Source organism: Octopus bimaculoides, chromosome 13 (genome assembly GCF_001194135.2).
Source record: "Octopus bimaculoides isolate UCB-OBI-ISO-001 chromosome 13, ASM119413v2, whole genome shotgun sequence".
NCBI classification, from domain to species: domain Eukaryota; kingdom Metazoa; phylum Mollusca; class Cephalopoda; order Octopoda; family Octopodidae; genus Octopus; species Octopus bimaculoides.
The window spans coordinates 25,284,655-25,312,581 of NC_068993.1; the positions used below are offsets into that span (position 1 = coordinate 25,284,655).

The window sequence follows — 27,927 nt, forward strand, 5'->3', positions numbered from 1 at the left end:
CGGATCCTCCATAACCAAAAAAAGTGGGATTCTGTAAAAAAAAAAAAATCAATATATATCCATTTTACTGGAAGTTATGATGGAAAAATCGGATCTTGTGAAATTCTCCGAAAGTCCCCTCCCCAGGGTCATCAGCGCGCATTTTTTTTTTTTCATATTCGTTTTCTACATAGTTGTTAACACCCACCAGGCTGAGTTTTATTTTTATTTTTAGTTCCCGGGTGAAGATCTTTATATTGACCAATTTTTACACTTTCACCCACACGATTTCCACTAAGAAAAAAAAAAAACTCGGACTGCTTGCGTGGAATCAAGTACCATGACCTCCTCTCGTACGGGTGAAAGTATCAAAATTTACCGGTAAAAAATGGTTGAAAACCACTAGTCTAAAGAGCCATCCGGCTTGCTAGAAATAGCAGTCAAATCTCCCTCAAACCTGAGTCGGATAATGTGCTACGACTAGACGCACTCAAATGATAGGTCTCTTCAATTAGACCTATCCTTGGGGCAACAAGCAAGTAAATTTTAAGTGGAGAAGAGATGAGAAATAGTGACAACCATACCTTTTTCAAGAGCACTTGTAAGACTAAAGATGAAATCAAGGTGCCAGAATAGTTTCAACACATACGATATAGAATCCCTAATACCTTGTATATTGTTTTAGCTGTTATACTATTATTTTGCTTCGAGCCAATCCTGAACCTACAAGGAACCTGATGAAAAATATATTTCAACCGTGACCATCACGTTTACATTATCCAATGGGTCTTGTTTCGTTAAACAAAGTAAAGTACATTCGAACGTTATCTCTAGCAGGTCCAGCGGCTGGCATAGAGGTTCCCAATGGTTATTTAATTATACGTATATGTTATGTAAAGAGAAATATTGTTCAAAAGGTTCATCTCAATAGAAAGTAAACATTATCGAGTAAAGCATAAACAAACATTAATTCTTACCTTTTAATCAAGAACATGACACTACAACCGGAAGTCGCTATAATGGTTACTAATACCGACGGAAATAAATTCAGTGTTAAAAGATTATATTTTATTTTACATTACTGTAGATATATATTTGAATTACTTTTTAGTCAACACAATAAAATATGGCAAAATCAATTTTGGCATTTATTTTTTCTACTTTTGATTTAAATATTTTTCGGTTTCATTTTAATATACATTTCTTTTTATTTTTGTATTCACTTCTGACTCAACAACATGGCAGCCATCTCGAGGGCAACTGTTGTCCAGCTTGGACAAATTGGTCAGTAATTTTGCTATAGAGATATATATTTATTTAAATATGTTCTGAATGTTTATAGAATATCTAGTATTCTCTTTTGCTATATCCTATTTAACTACAATCAATGATTAGGACAGTCTCTATCCTCGCTCGTCCTCCAACAACTTTGTTATGAATGTTGTCCTTTCACTCGCCGCTTTTCATTCAGTTATTTTCGGCGACTTAGTTCTTTTTATCTTCCAATTGTAAATACCTTTCGGGCTCTAAAATGATTATTTCTAAATAGAAATCTCATTATTAGCGAATATATTTCTAATCTATTTTTGCTTATATTTCAACCAAGAATCTTTCCAAATTTGAAGGTCATTCCAGGTGTACAGAGAGCAATGTTTATATACATATTCCATATTTATTTTTTTGTATTCCTCAGCCATCAGTTCATATTTCTTTTCAGTCCGGATATCACAAACTTATCTTTTCGTTTTGAATTTTTGATCATACTTCACACAATTTACAGCTAATATCTTCTAATTAATCGGTCGAGACAATCACAATATTTTATCTCTGACGTGATTCTGAAGCACCATCCTGGAGGGTTTAGTCGACCAAATCAACCCAAGTACTTGCTTTTAAGCTTGGTACTTATTCTATCGATCAAGTTACGGGGACGTAGACAAACACCAGTTGTCCGGCGGTGGCCTTACACAAACACACACACGTGTGTATATGTCTGTCTGTATGCATGTATTTATGTATGGGCAAGTTTCTTCTACTATAGCCTCGAGCCGACCAAAGCCTTAGTGGATTTGATAGACGGAAACTGAAGGAAGCCTGTCATATATATATATATGTATGTGTGTGTGTGTATGTATTTGTGTATCTGTTTGCCCACCACCATCATCGCTTGACAACGATATTGATGTGTTTCCTTTCCCGTAACTTAGCGGTTTGGCAAAAGAGACTGATGGAATAAGTTCTAGGCTTTCAAAGAATTAGTTGTGGGGTCGATTTGCTCGACTAAAGGTGGTGCTCCAGTATGGCCGCAGTCAAATGACTGAAACAAGTAAAAGGAAAAAGAATATATATGCGTAGGCTTGAAAAAAATGAAGCTACTATACTTCACTGGATGTGTAATGTCAGTGTGCAATACACGACAGAGTGTCAGCGCCCCAAGAGAAAAGTTGGACATAAGAAGCATGGTGTGCAAGAGAGATGACTGCTGGTTTGGTCATGTGTTGTGTATGGATGAGGACAGCTGTATGAAGAAGTGTTGCACCCTAACAGTGGAGGGAATTTGTGGAAGAGGTAGACCCAGAAAGACATGGGATGAGGTGGTGAAGCACAACTTTTGAACGTTGGATGTCACAGATCCAGTGACAAGCAACCGAGACCTTTGGAGATATGATGTGCTTGAGAAAACCCGGCAAGCCAAGTGAGATCGTGGCCTATGCCAGTGGTGCGATGCGATGCCCTTCAATCATCAGGCAATATGCCATGCCTGTGAAGACCTGTTGAAGCAAGTGAGATCGTAGTTGTGCCAGTACCGCCTGACTGGCACCCATGCTGGTGGCACGTAAAAAGCACCATTCGAGCATGACTGATGCCAGTGCCCCCTGACTGGCTCCTGTGGCAGTGGCACATAAAAAGCACCATACAAGCATGGTTGACGCCAGTGCTGCCTGACTGGCTCCCATGCCAGTGGCATGTAAAAAGTATCCACTACACTCTCAGAGTGTTTGACATTAGGAAGGGCATCCAGCTGTAGAGACCTTACCAAATCAGATTGGAGCCTGGTGCAGCCTCCCAGCTTGCCAGTTCTCAGTCAAACTGTCCAACCCATGCCAGCATGGAAAGTGGGCGTTAAACAACAACGATGATGATGATGATATATTATGACTAGCTTCCACATTTCTCTCTTCCAAATTGGAACTGAACCTGAAACCACGTCTGTGCCTATGTCATAATTAAGAAAAAATATGTATTATAAACTCAAATTATGGTTAATTAAGATGTGTTAGGTGATATTGGAGTATAACTGCTTATACTTTTGCAAACTTTAGCTTATTCTATCAATACAAAATCTATATTTTGAAAAAAAAAAAAAAAAGCAAAAAATAAACATGTTCCAACTGAAAATATTTCCACACCAATCTACTACACGTTATAGGAGAATCAGTTATTGCAAATCAATATCACAATCTATTAAATTGTCCCAAAACATTTCATTATCAATTTTAAAATTGTTTTCCTTTTTTCAATTTCAGGGCAACACATCCCTCCAGTATTTGGCTGTGTGTATGTTAATAAGAGAAATGCTAGCAGTGGTACAATGGCTGCAATGAAAAGAGGGCGTGGTGGACGTTCCTCATTCAGTGGAATTGTTGCAACAGTGTTTGGAGCAACTGGCTCTTTAGGGAAACATGTTGTGAATAAACTTGGTAAGTGTTGATCTCCATTTCCAAGGCAACTTTGTAATCTGTGTTTGTCTTGGAATTAGCTTCTCTATACTTTCTTACATTTTATTTTACCTCATCACTTTTTATTTATCTAATCAGAATCTAATTAAATTTCATTTATGAAATTTATTTAATATTTGGTTAAAATATTCAGGGCTGAATATGACTTAATAAATAAAGCCAACGAAGACTTAAGAAACATTGTTAATAGAACAGCTTATACTCAGAAATAAGAAACATTTTATATAGTAATTTTATTATTTTAGTAAAAACCATTAAGTATAGAAACCTAACTGGCATTTACTATATTTGCTTTGCCTTAGATGTAAAGTATATGGTTACAACTATCAGAAAGACATTTACACTTATTTAGTTATAATGATGAGATTAATTATTCTGTTAGAAAAATATCTCCTTCACAGCAGTTAACCCTTTTGGTCTCTTGTCAATAGAATCTCTACTAACTCTGAGGAAGTGTCCTTTCCTCCATTTCTTAGCAATGATGATTTTGTGAGCAGTACTTCACAGAGAAAGCTTCAATGTTTGCTACTTGCATTGCATCCAACTCCTCGCAGCACACACTTAATAAATCTCTTGTAAAACCATCTCATTCCACTCCACCAGGCTCACCACTATGTACACATATGCAACAAAAGTGACAGTACTTCAAGTTACTTCAAATCAACATCACCAGCCCAAATAATGTTCCTTCTACTATTCTCTAACAATGTGCCCCTGAGCTAGTCCCCATATTTGCCAATGTCTTTAATCTTTGTCTATAAGGATATATCCATATATTTGGAAACAAGTATCCCATTCTTATGAAGGTCAACTTCACCTTCTCTGTCAACTACTGTCTTACTGCACTCATTTTCAGAATCTCCAACATGGTGACAGTTGCGTTATTACCCTCAACATCAACAAAACTTTTAACTGTGTCTGGCACACAAATCTTCTGTCAAAACTGCACACTTATGGACTCCATCTATCTCTCAACTCTTGAATTGGTAGCTTCCTGTGAGATCACACTATTACAACATATACTCATGGAACTCTCTCTGGCCTACACAATATCAGCTCTGGCATGCTTTAGGGTTGGGCTTTGTCCCTCACACTCTTCTTCAGTGACCTACTCACTGTTACCTCCAACAAAGTACACTTCTGTACAGATGAGAAAACCTCTCGTTCTTTCATGATCTGTCACACTGAGTGTTGTCCACATGCAACCCAGACATCATGGATCCAAATCTGTATTGAATCCATGAACAAAGATTTCAAAAATATCTTCCATTGAAATCATACGACTCTTGTCTCCTTCAACAGCAAACAAAAACACGTTCATTGCCTATATCAAAACACTATCACATCATAATCATGGATGCTCTCTCCGAAAGACTGCATCCCAAACACTGATTTTTTTTTTTCCCCAGAACCAAAATCTGCTTCATTTTCTAACTACAAATTCTTCTGATTGGGTAACAGTTTTAGAGTTGGCATATTAGACATAATTTTGTCAAAGAAATGGATTTAAAGTAATTAAGGTAGTTAGAATGTGTGGCAGAATTATGATGTTTGGACTAGGGATAGACAACACAACACTAACAGATGCACCACAATAAGACTGTCATATGAACTAAAGAGCTGATGGCTTCTCTTATGTATATTGAAACTATGGTTATGGTACATGAGCTGAAGAGGAGTCAAGGTTATCAGAGTTCTGTGATGCAAATGACCTTACCATTTGCAATATTAACTTCAGGAAAACTGATCAATCTTGTGATCACATGTCACTCATGTCAGGTGATCATGCTAGCTAGATAAATTTCCAACTCACTAGTAATGGACTGGACAGATTGTTGTGTCTTTCGCTGGTGTAAAATGTACACAGCAAGCAATTGATGTCATCAAAGTAAGAGCTAGATGGACCTTGAGGCAATCTGGAAAAGGAAGATATGGAAGCTAAAGATCCTTCAAGTTCAAAACTTCTAGGTTAATTATAAGAGGAGATAGAGACTTATCACATAGATGACAACTTTGAGTTTCTATAAGATACTCTACTGTGAGACACAGACTAGATCTGTGGATGGTAGATTGAGCCAGTAAACCTAAGTGATAGGCTTAGAAAGAAAAAAAGGAGTTAGAAATATCTGGAAACAAAGAGTGCAGCAGAACGTAAGAAAATTATCAATGTTCTGTGATGTGAGGATCTGGATCAGATGTGTGAGATGTTCTGGTTATTGTCATCAAAGTGTGTGTTTATAATGGTAGTGGTATACTAGCCCACATTGCCACTGAGAAGAATGAGACAGTAATATTACCATAGCTAAATGAGAAGGAAAACAGAAAAAGGTAACTCTAAATAAATCCCACAGTGGGACCAGCTGTTGACAGTGACAGCTCTGTGATTGAAAAGGCTGTAAAAAGGATCTGAAAAATAAGGGAAGTAACTGGGTCATGGAGAATAATCACAGACGAGACTTACGCTTGTCACATAATTAGTCATGTACTACAAAAAGAAGTCATTCTTAGAGGAGATGGGAGATGACAAGTGCACCGAGTGGCTCTTGCTATGCTAGAGAAGACTTGCCCAATTATATCAAATATGAAAAATGGATGATGATAAAAAGAATAACAACATTGTCTTTAGTCAATGGATCAAAAAAATGTTATGAATAAAACTGAGTATTAATGTGTAGTTCGAAAAATTCAGAGATCAGGAAATTGTTGGAGCACAAAAGAGAGCAAAACGTTCTGGTTGATGATAGTGCAGTGGGCTTATTCGAATGGAGATGGAGAGCAGCTTGTTATGATAAGTATTGTTTCTGGTTATGGAAGCAGGGAAAAGACGGAAAATTTCTGCACTGCTAACAGTGGATATAATATTTTGTAGGTAAGATTGGCTCTCAAGTCATTGTACCATACAGGGGCGAGGCTTATGAAGTGTTGCGACTCAAACTATGTGGTGACCTTGGACAGATTCTCTTCTTTGTATGTATATTTTATGTCTTTATAAAATTCTATTGTTTCATAATTGTCAGATCTAAATATTTATATTTAAATAGTTTGAGTTAGAGTTTATTTTTTCTTTAACATTTCTTTGTGTGTGTTTTTATTCTGTTTTATTTTATTTTTACTGTAACATCTTAATTCAAAAATGAAATTCTTAACTTCATTTTTTACTGAAGTGTGACAAAATTCTCTTGGAGTTTTACCACATAGCTACTGTTTCAATCACATGTAACCTAGTCAAAAATATATTTTATTATTGTTGTATAAGTTTTATGATAGATATACAATAGTTCTAACTTCCTTCTGAACTTAGTATAACTCTTGTGATTTCTCTCATGCTTGGTAGCCATACAGCTTGAAGGATGATGAGTCTGTCCAAAAAGTCATGAAGTATTCTAATGTTGTCATCAATATGGTCGGGCGTGACTGGGAGACAAGGTATGTATCTAAAATAATGTTTCTAATATAATTTGTGTTCTGTAAGGGCATAAGTTTCTACACTTCAGCTATTTTAGTGTTGTCTATCATCTTTCTTAATATCTTCTTCTATAATTCATACTTTCGACTTCGCTGCTTTCTTTTCGTCATGTTAAATATGTTTGTCTACAGTATAATGGCTGAGTGGTTAGAGCATCAGGTTTATAATCATGAGGTTGTGAGTTTGATTCCTGGATCTGGCAGTATGTTGTGTTCTTGAGCAAGACACTTTATTTCACGTTCCAGTTCAACATCACTGGTGCCAAGTTGTATCACCTTTGCCTTTCCCTTGGACAATATCAGTGAATGACCGAAGGGGGGTCTTTTTACTCTACAATACTGTATTTTAGGCAGGGGCTAAAGATAGTAGGGTGGGGATAATATAATTAATGTTTAACTTATACCATTGCTAATTAGTTGGTGGACAAAAATGTAGGAGTTTTGTAAATGAGATTGTTCAGAAATCATTGATACCTCTCTTGTAGACACTGGCCCTCATGCTGGTGGCACGTAAAAGCACCCACTACACACTCGGAGTGGTTGGTGTTAGGAAGGGCATCCAGCTGTAGAAACTCTGCCAGATCAGATTGGAGCCTGGTGCAGCCATCTGGTTCATCAGTCCTCAGTCAAATTGTCCAACCCATGCTAGCATGGAAAGCGGACGTTAAACGATGATGATGATGATGTTTTCTCATCATTGTTATTTTATTGCCTGTATCAATTACAGGTGGATATATTTTTTACATTTGATAAAATAAGAAAGAGGAGAGGTTTTCTTGACTGTAGAGTTATAAGAAAATGACAAGCCAAGTACAAATCTGTAGAGTCACTGCATTGCCATTATGCTGGGAATTATAATGGTTCAATCTTTGAACCATCTTAAAATTCAGCATATATTTAAATCTGAATGCTATGATTCTGTAAAATATTGAAATGCTTACAACTGACTGGTACCAACTATAGGTGATATTAAGTTAAGAGAAATATTTGTTGGGATGTGAGGAGACCAAAATAAAATAACAATTGACAACAAAAAGCTAACTTTATACAGGGATATTGTGTAATGTGTGTAGGAAGCTATGTTGATTACCAAGGCTGTGAATCATGTAGTGGTAAACATTAGTGAAACAAAGTTGTGGTAACCTTGACCATGAAATATACTGTAATGGTAATCATAGTGGTGAAAAATATGTAGGTAAAAACAGAGATAATAGTAGTAACCATGCCAATGAACTGAGATAATAACAGTACCCATGACAATGAAACATAATAGTGGTAATCATGATTGTTACTACAGCAGTGAATGTTATCGCAGTTGTAGCCATTGCAATCAAAAATATAAGATATAACCAAGCTATTGTCTGACAGGCTGTTATTCATCTTTGTGTTTTCAGGAACTTTAAATTCAATGATGTCCATGTTGATGGTGCTCGCAGGATTGCTCGTCTTGCCAGGGAGTGTGGTGTAGAAAGACTCATCCATTTCTCCTCTCTTAATGCTGGCCCAGATCCTCAAAAAATTTTCCTGAAGACAGGATCTGAGTTCTTAAAATCCAAGGTTAGTATTTCTGACTGACTGTATACTGTTTTATGACAATTACTTTATCCATTTTCCATTATTAACATCAGTCAAGGAATTCAGCAAAATCAGATAATTCCATGAACTCTTGTGTAAGAAAAGAGTTCAATATTGACATGGTCTACCACTAACCTACTCATCACTGGTCACTTTGGACTCTGCTTTACTGTGATAGTGTTTTTTTGATATAGGCGATGAATATGTTTTTGCTTACTGATGAAGGAGACAAGCATCATATTGATCTCAATGGAAGATGTCCTTGAAATCTTTATTCATGGAGTCGATACAGATTTGGCTTAACGATGTCTAGGTTGTATGTGGATAACACTCTGGTGAGACAGGTTAGCAAAACATGGGAGGTGCTATCATCTGCACTGAAGTGTACTTTCGTTGGAGGTAACAGCATGTGGATCATTGAGGAAGAGTGTGAGGGACAAAGCCCAACCCAGGAGCACACCAGAGTTAATATTGTATAGGCCAGAGAGAGCTCCATGAGTACATGTTGTCATAACTGTGACTGAACACGTATCTTTATTGACTTAATCCTTGTGCTATGTCTTCAAGGTTACTGCAAGTTTTTATTTTGTCTCCTTTTACTTAATGGTTTAGAACAGTGGTTCCCAACCTTTTCACTACCAAGGACCCTTTTTATTTAAATGAGATTTCTCATGGACCCCTTTTAATGTGCTTATTCTTATGTGTGTGTGTGTATATATATATGTAAATTTTGAATTTAGTTCATGGACCACCAGTACTACTTTTGCAGACCACAGGTTGGGAACCACTGGTTTAGAAGATGTTTATTAACCAAGTAAGATACAAAATTCTAGGTGTTTGGATGTCATTATCTTTATCCTGCAAAACAATTATAGTTTGCTTCAAATACCACTCTGATAACAATTCTTCATAGTCTTCATGATTGATTCTTATTTTTTCATTCAGTATGAAGGGGAGTTAGCAGTACGTGAAGAATTTCCTGATGCAACCATCTTCCGTCCTTCAGATATGTATGGCTCTGAAGATAGATTCTTATGTTATTACTCTAATGGATGTAAGTAAGACGTTTTATTTTGATTCAGAAATAATGTTTATTTATACTTGATGACACTATTTTCACACCTTCTGTACGTCTTCTCCTTTGTTCCTTAATATTGTTTATTAAATCTCAAGTACTTTGCTCCCCTCCTCACACCTAGTATTACTTCGTCGACTTCTAATTTTACTGATTACTATCAATGGAGTAATGCTGTTTTTCTTGTTTGTTCATGTAGGGCGTCGTGGTAGGGGGTATCTCCCGTTATGGAAGAAAGGCACTGAAACAATCAAAGCACCAGTGTTTGTAAGTTTTGCATTCACTTTGATAATGTTGCAAATATTTTACACAATATCTGTATAAAGAGTTTTGGAATCTTTTTTGTGTGTGATCTATACTACAATATTTGTTGTTACGCAACAGTACAGAATAAGTCTACACAGTATCTCCCATATATTTTTACTGTTATTTGCTTTGTGCAGAAAACCTAAAACCTCTTAATTCAAAATTAAAATTCTTAAATTCATTGCCATTGACCAATGTAAGATATGGGTATTTGATTCTACACAAAGAGCACAAATACATTTTGCTTCTGTCATTCATTCATGTGTAATGCTACCACTTAAATTTTAATTATATATATATACACATGCGCGCGCACACATTCATATACATAGATTGTACTGTGATAGATCTTGTAGAAACCTTTTATATAGATTTACTTATGCATAATATTAATCTTTTGAGACCTGATATGGTTTTCCAAATATTACATGCAATATAATAATATAATACCGTTACATTTCATGTATACATACAAAATGATCTTGTATATAAGTATATGAATTTATTACTAAATACACTTATATACATGTCTTGTTTTATATAGCAATCAGTTTCATATCTGCTATAAGCAGTCTATCTAATAGTGATATACCTATTGTATGGCATCTGATAGAAAGCATTGTCCATACAGTACACATGTTTATTCTCATGAAATGTGATTTTTTTTGGTTTTTGTAAAGACTAGTTTATCTGGAGTTAAGAACACATTTGATAATTGTAAATGGTAAGTGGGTGAAGATGCAGAGAATTTGGATATAGGGTCCACAATAAACAAACATTGATACAAGACCAAAAGATATTTGAGTATAAAAAGTCTGGCTATATAGTGTAACTGGAATGCAAATGCATATTTTGTTTCAGAAATGTACATTTACCTTCCAGTATATCTTAGCATTCTGCATAGTTGGGAAACATGATCACAGTAATAGATGAAAGATTGCTAATTCCATCCAGAGCTAGAATGCCAGGAATGTCTTGAGGATAAGCTATATCAACAAAGTAGTAGATGATGCACCTTATATCAATAGAATAAGGACACAAACCCAGATGTTTTTGAGTTGACAAGAAGTCTGAAGACAGCCTAGTGACATAGTTGAGGAGGAAGGACCAGTTTCTGATGGAACCAAGATAGTAATTCAGAATAGAGCCAGATGTGAAATTCTAATAGCTCTCTTTGTGACTTGTTCAGAGTGAATTAAGTCTAAACTAGGAGACAGGTATGTCTAGCCAAGGGAGGAGCAGAAAAAAAGTTTGCCTATGTTCAGTGACTTGAGGACTAAAGACTTGAAGTGTTTCGGATTGCAAGAAACTGTGTGAGAGAAAATTGTGATGTCATAGAAGAGAAATGTGTCCACATGGATGATAGTGCCCTTGCATTTAATGATTCTGTAAAGAAAGAGGCTTGGAAATGCCATTATGAAAGACTGCTGAAAGTGGAGAATGAATGGGAAGAAGAGAGTCTGCCAAATTATAACCCAATTGAGGGACCAGCTATCCAAATTAACAGTAGGTCGGTAGATAAAGCAATTAAGGATATGAAGACAAGGAAAATCCCCAGCCCATCAGGAATCACCGCTGAAATGCTTAAAATATCTGGAAGTGTGTGTTATGGTCTAGTCACCTGTTTTGTAAATCAGGTGGTTCATGAAGGAGTCATATCCATAGTCAACTGCTACAAAGATAAAGGTGATACCTTAGACAGAAATAATTAAAGAGGTATCAAATTGTTGGATCAGGTGATGAAAGTTATGGAGAGGGTCATAGCCCAACTAATCGGGAAGAGAATTAGTTTAGATAAGAGGCAGTTTGGTTTTGTGCCAGGGAGAAGCACCACTGATGCTATATTTCTGGTAAGGCAGCTGCAGGAGAAATACATAGCCAAAGATAAACCTCTATACTTGGCTTTTGTTGACATGGAGAAAACCTTTGACAGGGTCCCCCCGATCCCTTATTTGGTGGTCAATGCGGAAACTAAGGATAGATGAGTGGTTGGGGAGAAATGTACAATCCATGTTCAGGGATGCTACCAGTAAGGTGAGGGCTGGTAACAAGTATAGCAAAGAATTCAGGGTACAAGTAGGGCTTCATCAAGGATCTGTCCTCAGCCCTGACTTGTTCATCATAGTCCTCCAGGCAATAACAGAGAAATTTAAGACAAGCTGCCCCTGGGTGTTCCTCTGTGCTGATAACCTTGTTCTTATAGCTGGATCATTACCAGAACTAAAGAAGTTCCAGGTATGGAAGCAAGATCTAGAATCGAAGGGCCTTAGAGTTAACCTAGCAAAAACCAAAGTCTTAGTAAGTAGGAAGGCAGACAAATCACAAATCCTTTCAGGCAGATGGCCCTGCTCGATCTGTAGAAAAGGTGTAGTTAGAAACTCCATAAGATGTACCCACTGCAAGCTCTGGATACATAAGAGGTGCAGCAATATCAGAGGAAGGTTAACAGGAAAGATAGCTTTTGAGTTTGGCAGATACACAGGTACAATAAACATCGAAAATGTACAGAAAATAGACTCCATCGACTGCTAGAGGTAGTAGATTGCTTCCGTTATCTAGATGATCAAGTTAGTAGTAGAGGTGAATGTTCCAAGAGTGTAGCTGTGAGAATAAGAATAGGCTGGGCAAAGTTCAGAGAGCTGCTACCTCTGCTGGCAGCAAAAGGCCTCTCGCTCAAAGTAAAAGATTGTATGGTGCCTGTGTGCTAACAGCTATGCTACTTGGCAGTGAAACATGAGCTCTGACCACCAAGGACATGCATAGGCTTGAAAGAAATGAAGCTAGCATGCTTTGCTGGATGTACAATATCAGTGTGCCTGTTCGATAGAGTGTAAGCATCTTGAGAGAAAAGTTGGGCATAAGAGGCATCAGGTGTGGTGTGCAAGAGAGACAACTGCGCTGGTATGGTCATGTGATGCATATGGACAAGGATAGTTGTGTAAAGAAGTGCTGATCTTTAACTGTGGGGGGAACTTGTGGCAGAGGTAGACCCAGGAAGACATGGGACAAGGTGGTGAAGCATGTTCTTCAAACGTCAGGCCTCACAGCGGCAATGACTAGTGACTGAGACCTTTGGTGATGTGCTGTGCTTGAGAAGACCCATCAAACCAAGTGAAATTGTAGTCGAGTCTGATGCTGGTGTCACATAACTGGCATCCATGCTAGTGGCACCCAAAGAGCACCTTTCAAGCATTGGGCCTCATGAAGTCACTCCTTTTGAGTGTTGGGCCCCACAGAGGCAATGACAAATGACCGAGACCTTTGGCATTATGTCATGCTTGAGAAGACCCATCAAGCCAAGTAGAATTGCAGTCGTGGCAGATACTGAAGTCACGCAAATGGTACCTGTGCTAGTGGCCCATAAAAGCACCCATTACTCTTTTGGAGTGGTTAGCATTAGGAAGGGCATCCAGCTGTAGAAACCATGCCAAATCAGACTGGGGTCTGGTGCAGCTGGCCAGCGCTGGTCAAATCGTCCAACTCATGCCAAGATGGTCAATGGACATTAAATGATGATGATGATTCATTGCCTAAATATACATTTGATTCATATTTGTTGGTTTGTTAAAGTAGAGATTGATGGATAAAGAGTATATTCCAAGATGATGAAGCAAAATTTACAAATTGACTTAAGAATGAATGAATTTTAAAGATAGGCATGGGAATAATAAGAATAATTTATTACATCGGGCTGGATAGTTAAAAAATTTCAGACATTTCATTTACCTTTTACTTTTTTTAGTCATTTGATTGCGGCCATGCTGGGGACACTGCCTTGAAGGGTTTTAGTCGAATGATCAACCCCAGAGCTTCCTTTTTTGTAAGCCTAGTACTTATTCTGTAGGCTTCTTTTGCTGAACTGCTTATGGGGACATAAACACAGACACAAAGACATGCACACACACACACAAATACATATATATATATATATGAGCTGCTTTCAGTTTCCATCTACCAAATCCACTCACAAGGCTTTGGTCAGCCTGAGGCTTTAGTAGAAAACACTTGCCCAAGGTGCTAAGTGGTGAAATTGAACCTGAACTATGTGGTTGGGAAGCAAGCTTCTTACCACAGCCACACCTGCACCTTTGCATAAATTCTTGATACAGATGTTTGTATATAACTAAATGTGCCTTCCTATTTGTATCAATATTGTCCTAATTATTTTCCTACATGTTTTGTCTCTCTTTACAGGTATCTGATGTAGCTGAAGGTATCATGAATGCCTTGAAAGATCCAGCTTCAATTGGACAGACCTACGAAGCTGTTGGGTGTGTTACTCACACTTTACATTATTATTTAAATTATCTTCCTCTTTTCTCTGCTCAGACTTTTTTGTATTATATATTGTAAATTTATCTGTAACCAGTTAAGACAAATACTTCACCTTTCTGCTAAGCACTCGACTGAAGTGCAGACTAAAGCAAGCAAACAATGTGTCTTAACTAGGAACACAGTACAATGATTATGGCTGAATTTTTGATCCCTTGTCCAATATTTTAACCATCTTCCCACTTCATCTTGTTTGAAATTTCTGTCTTTGACAGAAGAAAGAAATATTCATATTTTTTAGTCACAATTCCAGTATATGAATTCCATCATATTTTCTGCACTATTGTATCACATTTCCCTTCACTACATCACATCCCCCTCACCTAGTACATCATATCTTCTCCACTGCTATACTTCTTCCCACCACTCCTACTACATCACACCTTGCTCACCACCTCACTACATCTTCCCACCACCACTTCTGTCCTGCATCACTGAGCTGTTGTGTTCTGTTTATGTAGTTTATACTTCTAGGTACCAGTGACACAAAAACGGGCTCCCATGCCAGTGACATGTAAAAGACACCCAGTACACTTTGTAAGGTGGCTGGCATCAGAAAAGGCATCCAGCCATAGAAACCAAGCCAAAACAGATGACTGGAGCCTGGTGCAGCCCTCCAGCTTACCATGTTGATAAAATCTTTCTTGCCATAACCTTCAAATCCTGAACAGATTATAAATTGAATTTTATCTTTCTTCAAGAATCATAAACCATTGCCAGATTTTGTTAAAAGATATCTTTTTGCATTCTCACTCATCAGATACTGTATCTATTTATTTATAAATTCTATTTTCACATTTTTTTCTTTTCAGTCCCAATCGTTATTATCTTTGTGATTTGGTGGATTATTTTTATAATATCCTACGATGGAGAGGATACAAGAGAATTCCAATAACTCCAGTCTTCTTGTAAGTTGTATTCCTCTTTCTCTGTCTAGCTTTTACAGCCTGAATGTTCTGCCTCCCAATATAAACCATTCCACACCTGCAAATTCTTGAGACCAAAGATTGTTCCAAGCTGTCACGGTCATTGTTGCTAAACTTATAGCAGGCAGTGGATTACAAGTGTAAGTTAGTGCACTCTCAGCAAGTGGGAAAAAGAGTTGATGATAATGTAGATGACAATAACAGTCAAGATGCTGGTGAAAATGAAGATGTCACATTTTATTTTAGAAAAATTGACCAAAATGGAATGTTAGCATTTTTGTTTCTGGTTTAAAAGCCAACTTTGTTTGATTAGAAAGTTCATCTGTTGTCTGTCAACTATCTGAGAAGCTTTGAATGTCATAGCTACTGTTTTTTTATGAATAATGGATTTGAATTGCCCACCTCTTTAACCGAGCAGCTTTAGGTTATATGTAAGTCAATTATGAACCCCTGGCATCTGAGGCTTATTCACTGTAACTTTTCTACAGGTATAGCTAAGTTCACTTCTTAACCATGTGATTTCAGATTCGGTCCCACTGCACAGTACCTTGGGCAAATGTCTTCTGTATCCCAAGGATGACCATAGTAGATGAAAACTGAAGGAGCTCATCATATGTGTGTGTGTATATGTATGTGTGAATTTGTGTAAGTGAGCTTGTATTTCTCTCGTGTTCATTGGTATGTAAATTAATATCATTGTCTTGCAGACTACTGCGAAAGGATGTAAACAAAAGGCTCCTTAAACAATATTATTTCCAATTTCCTACATAAATATGCCTGGGATTTTATTAGACTTTGAGATTATTACCTCTCTTGGAAATTGGTGGGCTTTTAGCAACAGTATTTTTCTGTGCATAGAAAAATACTGCCTCAATGTTCTCTTTTCTGATCCATGCAAGCATGGAAAAATGTACATAAAACAATAATGAGGTTGGTGATATTGATGAAAATTTTCTAAATCAGAGGCTTAGTCTTGTCTCTGATGATTGAGCAGAAAATACCTTAAAATGTATTTGTTTATTCAGTTGCTTATAGTGTCTTTACTTGTGGTCAGATTCTTGTGAAAATTAGTGATAGTGTGGGGAAAAAAATTTTGATGTAAGCTATCATTTGTGTTAAAAATAACGTGCATGTGTGATTGTTCATTAATCTCATAATAATTAAAAATATACACTAAAAATGATGATGGTGATTAACGCATTTAGTAATAGACATGGAAATACAAACAGCACAAACAAAATTTGTTTTTTCCTGAGGTTTAGTAGATTATTCATTATTGCACTTATAGGTAAGCTGTAACTCTTATTGAAAACAACATCCCCAGCTATGCATGAATTTTATCATTTGTAGGAACAAAGTTGTTGGCTTCTTTTTATTCCACATATAAATCACTTTGTTGGTGATAGTACTGTTCAAAACTCAATGGAAAGTCTTGAAAAAATATTCAACAAGCTGTGTATTTCTAGATCACCAGCACTTGTAAGATGTTCAGGTAATATTTCATCCAAGTGCACTTGATATAAAAAAAAAATCAAACAGGTCAAAGTCGGACATGAGCATGCATGGAAAAAAGTTAATATATTGCTCTTGTCACTGTCTCCAAAGCCTTGTCTGTCATTAATTCATTGATTAAACCATTGTCTAAGTTGTCTCAAAAATGATTAGAAGCTATTTTTTTAAAACAAGTTTTGATAAAAAAAAAGAAAGGAACAATGAAAAAGCGCCCCCCCCCCCAATATCAGTGTCCATACCGAAGTAGGTTGTTTCTACACAGAAGGTCAACATTTCCATCAAGTTTCTTATTGGTATACTAGTGCGTTCTTTTAGATGGGTGTCTGTTACTAGTTTTTCTTGAATCGCTGATAGTGCTTCACCGGTGATTCAAGAAAAACTAGTGACAGACACCCATCTAAAAGAATGCACTAGTATACCAATAAGAAACTTGATGGAAATGTTGACCTGTGTAGAAACTACTTGCTTCAGTATGGATACTGATATATATCGACATGAGGAAGATTTAGCTACGGGTTCGTCATTATTACCAAGTTGTGTTCACTTGTGAGTAACAGCTGAACATAGAAAATAAGTACTACAGATACTGTGCATGGAAAAGTAAACTCATCTCAGAAATTTTAAAAGTGAAAGATGGATGATTAAAGTGAGACAATTCACATTGTTAGTGAGATTGTCGGACATGTGATGTTGTATTCCTGCATATTTTTGTTTATTCCAATGCCTTTTGCATCACTCTTGTAATCTCACTTCTTCATACAAAAGGTTGAGGTATTAGTTGCTGTCTATAAAGCACCTAGGTGTTTGTATGTGGTGGCGGTGGGGGGGGGGGGGGGGGCGTATGGCAAAGCAACTGAAACAAAATAAAATGAATGAAATGGGATAACAATTGACATTCACGAGAGATAATTCAGGAGTGTTTTAGCAGAGAATACAGAAACAAGACAAGTTCCCTATGTTCATTATTGAGTGCATGGGTTTGTTCAGATTAATATAAAGTACACAGTTGGGAGAAAAATAAGTAAATTACTCCATTTCTAGAATATTCCTCAGATGCAGTGGCTGGGGCATGCCTTGAATAGCTACTCTTGTAGTGTGTATGGTGAGTATACACTTACAAATAGCAGCTACTTTCGTAGTCTGTATGGTGAATACATATTTAGAGACAAGATCCAGCCATTACATCTTTGAAACATTTTAGAAATTAGCTATTTGCCTACTGTCTCTCAATCACATACTTCAAACCCCTCTGAGCATTAGTGACCCTATATGACATCTAGAGTAAACAAACAAATTTTGTGATGAACTCTTGTTTCTGCATTACTTTCCAGAATACCACTAAATGAAACTTTAAAACAGCTTTGTATAACCCCATATAAATCCTTACTACTTTCCATGGTTCTCCTGTTTCCTTATATCTTCTTTTACCTTATTGTATCCAATCTCCATTCACTCATATCTAGGAGTGTTATAAAGCATATCCTGCATTGGCTCCTTGTATGCATCAATGGGAATGCAAGACAGTGCAATAAGTCAAGGGAATGAAAAATGAGAATGTGCAGTTGTGAAGGAACGTTTAGCATTTATGTTACTCTATTAAATCTAATGCTTATTGATTCACAGTTTTGATCTGATCTTACATTATCTTGTAACTTCAAGATTTTGACGATGTGATTATTTAGTCTTAGAATGACATTGTAGGGTAGGTGTGAGAGGCCAGATTCAGTCAGTTTGAATATAAAACAGAATATTTGTGCCAGATATGGTTGGTGTAATTGCTAAAGTGTTAAGGAAACTCACTTATGTAATCCCTTTTAATAATCCAATTCTTAACTTACTTTCATTATACCTATACTAGAGTTATCCCCCTTATTCCATATTTATCACACCAACACAAGTTTTCTGTTATGCAATCAGATCATTTTTCTGTCCATCTTGTTATTTGTTGCTTGCCTCCAGTTAAAATGGCTAATAGTTCAAATGTTAACTAATTTTGGTTCTGGCTAACCAAATTGAATATGTTCTGTGTCCAGTATTGAGTGCATTTAGTCTGTTCATGAGCATTAAAAGTCATCATCATTATTTAACGTCTGCTTGGTGGACCCCTACCCAGAATTCTTCACTGTACTCGTTGTCAACCCTCACCTTACTGACAGCATCCCTGTACATGGCTTGTACAGCTCTCACTAACCACTTATCTATCCCTAGTTTCTGTATTGACCACCAGATAAGGGATCAGGGGACCCTGTCAAAGGTTTATATTTATATATATTATTATGTAACACTGTTTACATGTTCTTTTATACCATATTTCAATATAAGAACTCTTGTTTATTTATTAAATACTCTTCTGTATTTTATTACAGAGCCAAAGTTTGGGCTTTTTCTTACATGCCCAGTTACCCACTTTTGAACTTAGAGAAGCTTGAGCGGGTAAGTTTGATATTTTCTTATTCAATTCCATCATTCTGGTGTTAGGCCTTTGTAGTCATCAAAACAGTTTCTAAGTAACTTGACTGGAATGAATACAGTCCTAGGATAATTATACTCGAACGTTTTGATTTACTTCCCCTAACTGTTTTTTTAAATCTTGGTACTTTAACCAGTGATAAACATTGTAGCGTCCTTTCTAACAAGTGTTGAGATCCATTGCTTTAGCTAGCAAAGTTATGTGTGGTTGACTGTTCATACACAGGCATCATACAATCTACCTTTCACTCTGAATGGGAGGCCCTTCCATACTAACAGATGTAGTAGCTCTCTGAACTTTGCCCAGCCTATTTTTATTCTAGCGATGTAAACTTATAATTCTTATGATAAGATGTTAATATTGTTTCATCAACTGTTGTTATGACTTGATGTTTTTCATAAAAGAGTTTTATATATTATGTTGTTATGACAGTAATTTTTGATATCTTTTGTTAAAAGCAAAATAGTGAAAATATTGGTGTATTTTTTTTAGGAGCACATCACAGATGTCATTACAGGCTGCCCCACATTAGAAGACCTTGGGGTGAAACTAACTCATATTGAAGATCGTGCAGCATTTGAACTGAAACCTTTCCGGATGTATTCTTACTACTATGACCAGATTGGTGAATTTAGTGAACCTCTACCACCACCTATTGTAGCATAAAGCAGCACAGTGCTAGCTTATATTCAGTTTGTGGAAAATTAGATAATTGGAAAATTCTTTATCTGTAAATAAAAAAAGGAAAATAACATTCTTTCATAAGTTATTTCATTTTATAAATCTATTCCATGCTGTTGTTGTTATTTAGCTCAGGTCAGCTTTGATCAAAGGTATTCTGACTACTTACATTTATTCATTCAATACTGCACTGCTCCGACTTGCAAAAAGAAAAAAAGGATATTACAGGAAGTCTCTTACTGGATCTCTACACAGTTTGCAACCATTGAGTGATGGCCCTTCCAGCACAGAACTTGTGCACAACTATGCTGTCCGTGTCCTCCAGTGGTGACAAAGCAAGTCTATTTAGACTGCACTGCTTTCCCAACAAGAGGACAGGTAAGAAAAGGAGCCCTAAACATGACTTGGTAGCCTACTGCAGCTGTCTGGTTATTCAGTGATGCAGTTGAAACATGAAAAAATCTAAGCATATTAACATTGGTTCTTGGAATGTGCGCACTCTACCAGATAATCATTCAGCACCAGAACAAAACACACCACTGATTGCCCTTGAACTAAGAAGTACAACATTAACATGGCTGCACTCAGTAAAACTCAGTGAAACACTCAGGAACAGCACAGTTAGAAGAATGTAACGGTGGATACATATTTTTCTGGCATGGAAGAAATGAGGATCAGCTGTGCCACTCTGGGGTTGGTTTTGCCATCAAGACAGGAGTAGCTAGATCCCTTCTTTCTCTACTGATAGGTATTTCTGATCACATCATAACACTAACGTTAGAGATTGGTTATAATGCTTGTGCTATGCTTGTCAATTACTGTGCTCAAACCATGGTTAGCACTGAGCAGGAAAAGGATGAATTTTACCCCTAACTCCAGTTGTCACCATAAAGATAAACTTATCCTTATGGGCAACTTTAACGCTCGTGTTGGTACTGGTATCAGGTATGGGAGGGTGTACTTGTCACCATGGTGTAGGTTGAATGAACTCTGGTGCTCTCCGTCTGCCTTTTTTCAACAGTGAAATTGTAGCAAGATAACATGGTTGATGCATCCTAAAATTGGCATCTCGTAGATTATGTTATCACTAAGAAGCAAGATATTAGGGACTTTAATATTACACATTCCTTTCATAACACCTGCTGTCTCCCTAACCATTCTCTTCTCCATAGTAAGGCTACGTTCCATCTGAAACACACAAGATTATAAAACTCATCAGTGTCTAAGCACATTAATGCCTTTTGAAAACTGCTGAAAAGAAGGCTAAGCTCTCTATCAAATTAGACACTGTACTCAACACTGATGATATCAGTGATGACATAGAATCATCTTGGAAGGTTCTGTGTGATGCAACGCACTCTGCATCTGTAAAGGTTCTTGGACTTCCTGTCCATAAACATTAAGACTCGTTCAGCGATAACATCACAGATGTCCAGCAGTTGATAGATAAAATGCACAACTCTCATAAAACATAGATAAATAATAAAAGCTCATTCAGAAAAGAGAATGCTTATAACAAATGCAGAGGTCAGGTCCAATGTGCTGAGATAGATGAAGGAGGCTTGGTGGTTTTTCCAAGGCTACTGAACTTCAAGAAGCTGCAGACAGAAAGGATTTTAAAGCCCTTTATGATGGCCTCAAGGGTACAGTGTTATTCCTATTTTCCCACATTTTAAAATACCAGTAATTTGTATTTTTACTGCTTATGTTTGCTTCACTTGATATATTTCCAAAATTAAGCATTTTAATATACAAATATATTCCACATTATTACATGTACTATACGTTACTCATTTAATTCAAATCAAAAATACGCAAATGTATATCAGAATGTTTTTAGTTTTTTCTGAAGTGTGATGACTTTTAAAGTTGTTAAATGAAAGAATATTTAATTTTTCTATCTGATAACAATGTCAACAAATGAATCAAAACCCTACTTTTCTTATATGAAATTGTTGACCTGCTTGCACTTATTGGCCTTTTTCCTTTATTATCAGCTCTGTGTACTATGTCAAGTCCATGAGAAGCAAAAATGAAGAAAATTTCAGATTTCTACAGTTCTGCATCATGTCAAGAAAATGCAGGACCTTTGGAGATTGCAGAAATGCAATTCAGTGAAAACATTAATGATAAGCACTTCCAACATGCCAAGAAGTACCATCAAAATTTTGCATGTACCAAAAGCAATTTGTGCCTGGAATGAAACAAGACCTCTTTCCTCCATTATGAGTATATTATTGAACACTGTCATTAATTAGACTTATATTAACATCTGTATCGTAACCCAAGCCTACAGATGGCCTCAAATCCATGACTATACTCCTCAGGTTTTACAGTTATTGTACTGCTTGCAGAAATGAGCAATTTCGTCTTGGTTACATATCCTGCACAGAACCCTCAGTTTTTTAGGTACCCAATCAAGTCTTCTGCCTGCAGCTCTCATATTATTTATAGTGAATAAACTAAAGTTACAAAATCTTTATGTTCAAGGGAGTCATTAGATACACTTAATGGGCTGGATATTAAAGAATACTTGATTAGTACAGGAGAACAATTGTGAACATAATTTCTGTTGAGTTTGCTTTTACACTTCATTTAGACTCAAATTGACATGCCGATTTCAAAACTACAGTGTTTTCTTCTATCATGTCAAGTTTTTTTTTTCTTACAGCTTACTCTCTGAATAAGCACAATTGGTAATAGGTAATAGGGCTGGTCAGCTGCTTTTATTATTTTCATGTGCCACTAGCATGTAAAAAGCAGCCAGCACACTCTGTAAAGTGTTGGCATCAAGAAGAGCATCTAGCTGTATAAATCCTGCCACAACAGACAGACAATTGGAGTCTGGACAGCTGTCAAACCGTCCAACCATGCCAGTATGGAAAACAGACATTAAATGATGATGATGATGATAACACTGGGGAACATTTTGAAAACATTTTTAGTTGTCTTGCTATTTTAAGATTAGTCCTACCTGATCAGGTGGTGCTGGTTTCAGAAATACCCTCAGAAATTTTCTATCACATCAAGTTTTTTGATAAACAAGAATTCATTTTTTACCAATAAATATCAAGTTTGCCACTAAATGCAATACTGAAATTAAGAAACTAACACAAACCAAATAGTTCTTTTTATTGTTTAACAAATATATTACACAAAATGTTTAATAACACACTTTAGGAAATACAAAAACAACCCTAATGTCTTCTGCTATATTTGTGCAGCAAAACAAAGTTACAGATTTTATGAAGAAAGATTATCTTTCTTATTTTGGTATAAAAGCCTAGACACTCCATATATTGTGTAAAAACTTGTTGAAACACTGAAATAGTGAGTATCTGAAATGCTGAAAGTTTCTAGCTTTGTCTGGTGAGAAAAAAGTGATGAGCAAGGAGAAAGATTTCACTAAGACATTGAAACCCTTGTGATTAGGTATCAAGTTAAGTGGAATACAGACATGAAGGCTGACTACTGGTGGACATTGGGGTTGTTTTTGTATTTTCTTCTCTCACAACTGGACATATTTTTGAAATACAAGACATATACATGGGAAAAGCATTTTCAGAATTGTCAACAGTATTAAAGTAAGCAAATGTAGATTTGTGAAGGCAAAGAGCATACATGCCATGAAGTTCTTTGACAATGCTTGGCAAAAAGTAACCTTGACCCACGTGACTTCACATTAAGACCGTATTCAAAATACTGATTCACCTGGTAGTCACACTACATCTCACCTGGTAGTCACACTACATCAAGCACAGTGTGGGCATATCTGCTGACAAATGTCACAAATATGAGACATATGATGCCAAGGACTACATCTGATCATATAAAGAACATTTTTGTAAAGCTCATAACATTTAAAATTGGTTAGATTGAAAATAAGTGACAGTTGCTTGAGTTTGATGCTTTTTATTTACTGAAGATACTTAAATCATGACTTTTGTTTTCACTTTTGTAATTGCATTTGCTTTAAATGATTCTGAAAAGGTATGTTTTCAAAGTTATGTTAAAATCCATACATGGGTTAGCATCTAATGAAGCCAAATCTGTCCTTAGATATGGTGACAATACAAGAAATGTTGGAGAATGGACATTTGAATTTGTAAAAAAAATCTTCATGTGATAGAGCAAACTGGATTTCATTTTTGAAATCAGCACCTCAAAATTACTAGGAAACATGTCTCCAACACCAGACAACATAAACCTTGTTCCCCAGTGTAATTAGCCATTAAAGTGCAGTTAACTCACAAGAAGCAGTCATCTTTTCAAACCACGACTGAAAGAGAAAAGAAGCATCACACCATTCCATTTTCACAAAATTAAATCTGTATATATTATTTTCTTTGGTTTTATTGCATCTATAATATTATTGATCTGTTTAACATTTCAAATCATTAGCTGGTCAATGTTATGAATATGTTAACACCCTTGATGCAGTAAGCATTTGTTTCACGCAGTCCCTAAACTCTGGTGTTGTTTTCTTCAAACGCTCAATAGCTTCTTCAGATCCAGTTTCCTTGACCAGGTGGTAAAAATTGGAGAAATACTAAGAATAGAGAAAATAGAAAATAATTTTTAAATTTAGACTTTTCCCAACATTGGATAAAAGGAAACAATAAAATTAGTGAGGAGTGAGAAAAATTTGACTGATATTTCATTCAGGCCCTTTATAAGAAGAATACAAAGAAATACTTTGTCATGATCGGTCATTTTCAATTAGTAAAAAAACCTTAATTTGAAATAAAATTATCTTTCCATAGATCTAAGTAATTTACATTTGGCTACTCTAATCATGAAGAGTTTTTTTTTTCTTTTCTTTGTAAACTGCTTCATTTCAACTTTTGAGGTTAGCAGAACTACAATTATCTTTTATTTTTTACTTGTTTCAATCTTTGGACTTAAACCATGTTGGGGCAACTCCTCAAAGTGTTTTAGTCAAATGAATCAACCCCAGTAATTATTTTTTTAAAGCCTGTTACTTATTCTTTCAGCCTCTTTTGCTAAGCTATTAAGTTACAGAAACATAAACAAACCAACACTGGTTGTTAATCCTCACACACAACAGGCGTCTTTCAGTTTCTTTCTATTAAATCCACTCACAAAGCTTTGGTCATCTCAGGACTTTGCAGGAGACACTTGCCTAAGGTGCCATGCAGTGGGACTGAAACTGGAACCATGTGGTTGGGAAGCAGACTTTTTACCAATATCAATATTTTCATGCAATTTTATGGGGCATGTACTAATTATCATCCAACATTTTTGTTTTTTTTTTGTTTTAGAAAAACAAAGAATAGAAAACTTGGATTATTTTCTTGTTAGCTTTTTGATGCTCCATACATGAAATATTTTAACTTTAACTTTATGTAGAGTAGTTATACTTAACTATGAAGTACAAACTATTAACAGACCATAAGATAAAGCTATTACACAAACAGTAGCATATTTCTGATGACAATAAGACAGGATTTAAAATTTATTTCTACTCAGCTCTATCTTTGTGGTGATTATATGAAAAGTTGCTTTTATTGCCACTGTTTTATATATTCACCCAAACATACTTTTTACATGTTACTTATTTCTTGTTAATGGATGTGATGATGTTCTTATTTAGTTGAAATTGCTAATTGGTTTCGATCACTGGTCAGAGCTATTTTGCTTCTGTATCTAACTCCATAAGGAAAGCATACAAATCAGAGTTTTGCTGTGTATAATTCAGTTAATAGCAATGATATATTTTAATGGTTGTCCAAAATTAGACTTGTCAGGATCAATTAAGCTGTGTGTTCTGACATGACTGGATCTATTTAAAGATACTTTTTTTTTTTTTTTTTTACCTTTTACTTGTTTCAGTCATTAAATTGCTGCCATGCTGGAGCACCACCTTGAAGAACTTTTAGTCAAATGAATCAACCTCAATACATTCGTTTTTTTTTTAAACCTGGTATTTATTCTATCAGTCTTTTGCCGAACAGCTGTTACAGGGATGTAAACATACCAACACTGGTTGTCAAGTGGTGGAAGCGGGATAAATGCAGATATATATATATATATATCAGTGTGTGTCCTTGTGTCTGCATTTATCCCTCTTCCACCACTTGACAACCAGTGTTGGTATGTTTACATCCCTGTAACAGCTGTTTGGCAAAAGACTGATATACACACACGCACACTATGTTTCCTTTTGTTATGCAGGTCAATCATTCCTCAATAAAATCAAAACCTCTCATCTGATTTTCTTAAAATTTTTACAATTTTTATGTAGGTTTATGTATCCCGTGTCTTATCTAAATCAGTGAACACTTAAAGTGGAAATGAAGGAAAATACGTTTATATGGTGTTTCCTTTTATTCTGCAAGTTAACAAGATACTGCTTTCCCCCCATGTAATATGTGATTTCGAAATGTTTTTTCTTAATTTCAAATATAGGAAATAGAGAAATGGGTCAAAGTAAAGATATAACATCAAAGGAGAAGAAAGAAATAGTGAAACTACTGGGAGAAGGGGATACGACAACTGTAATTTCTAAAAAGCTAAATAGAGATTAAAAAGAACAGGTACAAAACACTAAGGAAGAAAATGGGTTTCAAGAACATCACAAATAGAGATAGAGAAAACTCAAAGAATTATGTGCAAGAAAAGTGGGTTAATCAGCAAACAAATCTTTGAAGAAGAAGGAATCTCTAACATAGAAAGGGAAAAACGTTGCACAGTACTAAAAGAAATAGGCAAAGTCATACATTTTGCAAAATTGCCTCCTTTAAAGAAAAATACACAAAGAAAACAGAGTGAAATGGGAAAAAAAATATATGAAGACAGACGTTACAAATGTAATTTTTACTGACGAGTACAGAGCAACATTAGTTGGACCTGATGGATGGGCAAGAGGCTGGGTGTTACATGGAAAAAGTCAACCAACACGATTAAGAAGACAGCAGGGTGGTAGAAGAATCATGTTTTGGGCTGGTATAGTTGGAGGAGACATAATAGGTCCATTTAAGGTTGCAGATGGAGTCAAAATAAATGCTGAAAATTATTGCAAGTTTCTAGATGACAATGTCTTCTATTAGTACAAGTCAACATCATGAAGTTTCAAGTTAAAGAGCATATTTATGCATGATAATGCCCCTTCACACTCTGCCAAACTCACTATTAACCATTTAGCTAAGAAAGGCTTCAAAGAACATAAGATAATGGAATCCCACACACACACACAATCTGCAGATCTAAACCCAATAGAGAATTTGTGGTCAATTATTAAAAAAGATGTATATTCAATGGTAAACAATATCCAAACAAGGATTTACAATGGGAAGCAATAAAAACTGCTGCAAGTAATATTAAAAGTGAGATTATTGAGAAATTGACAAAATCAGTTGATGAGAGAATATTTAAAGTTATAGATGGTAAAGGAGGCTATATAAAAATGTAAAATATATACATAATTGTTTATAAATATAATTATATGGTTGGAGATATCATCATCATCATCATCATTATTTAACGTCCGCTCTCCATGCTAGCATGGGTTGGACGATTTGACAAGGGACTGGCGAACCAGATGGCTACATGAGACTCCAATCTGATCTGGCAGAGTTTCTACAGCTGGATGCCCTTCCTAACGCCAACCACTCAGAGAGTGTAGTGGGTGCTTTTTACGTGCCACTAGCACGAGGGCCAGTCCAGCGGTACTGGCAATGGCCACGTTCAAATGGTGTTTTTTACGTGCCACCTGCACAGGAGTCAGTCCAATGTTTTGTTCACATGTAACTGGCACAAGTGCCAGTAAGGCGAAGCTGGAAACAATCGCACTCAAATGGTACTTTTTATGTGCCACCGGCACGGAAACAAGACCGCTGCTCTGGC

General features: G+C 36.1%; 3 protein-coding genes across 4 annotated transcripts in view; 1 reads left to right on the top strand and 2 right to left on the bottom strand.

The window, feature by feature from the left end:
- Nucleotides 1-1,052, bottom strand: part of LOC106871927 (thioredoxin-like protein 4A) — an 8,041-nt gene extending 6,989 nt beyond the window's left edge. The window contains exon 1 of one of the 2 annotated variants that reach the window (XM_014918686.2): nucleotides 957-1,052. The gene's annotated coding sequence lies outside the window, so the exon portion shown is untranslated. Of the gene's footprint in view, nucleotides 1-563; nucleotides 916-956 lie in introns of those variants that run through there. The other variant, XM_014918687.2, reaches the window with a different exon arrangement.
- Nucleotides 1,053-1,160: 108 nt separating this feature from the next.
- LOC106871925 (NADH dehydrogenase [ubiquinone] 1 alpha subcomplex subunit 9, mitochondrial) lies at nucleotides 1,161-20,167 on the top strand. The gene is made up of 11 exons (XM_014918682.2): nucleotides 1,161-1,263; nucleotides 3,507-3,680; nucleotides 6,589-6,686; nucleotides 7,054-7,145; nucleotides 8,579-8,741; nucleotides 9,705-9,813; nucleotides 10,034-10,101; nucleotides 14,335-14,411; nucleotides 15,285-15,380; nucleotides 19,277-19,343; nucleotides 19,873-20,167. The coding sequence occupies exons 1-11, from the start codon at nucleotides 1,218-1,220 to the stop codon at nucleotides 20,044-20,046; spliced, it is 1,164 nt and encodes a 387-aa protein (XP_014774168.1). The 5' UTR covers nucleotides 1,161-1,217; the 3' UTR covers nucleotides 20,047-20,167.
- A 3,790-nt stretch (nucleotides 20,168-23,957) lies between these two features.
- The window catches only part of LOC106871922 (dynein axonemal intermediate chain 7 homolog), a 96,307-nt gene continuing 92,337 nt past the window's right edge, over nucleotides 23,958-27,927 (bottom strand). The window contains exon 19 of the mRNA XM_014918679.2: nucleotides 23,958-24,610. Coding sequence (XP_014774165.1) covers nucleotides 24,473-24,610 — 138 coding nt within the window. The 3' untranslated portion in view covers nucleotides 23,958-24,472. The remainder of the gene's footprint in view (nucleotides 24,611-27,927) is intronic.

Coding starts and splice junctions, on each gene's coding strand:
- LOC106871925 (XM_014918682.2), top strand. CDS start 1,218: ATGGCAGCCATCTCGAGGGCAACTGTTGTCCAGCTTGGACAAATTG. Junction 6,687..7,053: donor TTGGACAGATTCTCTTCTTT/GTATGTATATTT, acceptor CATGCTTGGTAG/CCATACAGCTTGAAGGATGA. Junction 19,344..19,872: donor ACTTAGAGAAGCTTGAGCGG/GTAAGTTTGATA, acceptor TATTTTTTTTAG/GAGCACATCACAGATGTCAT.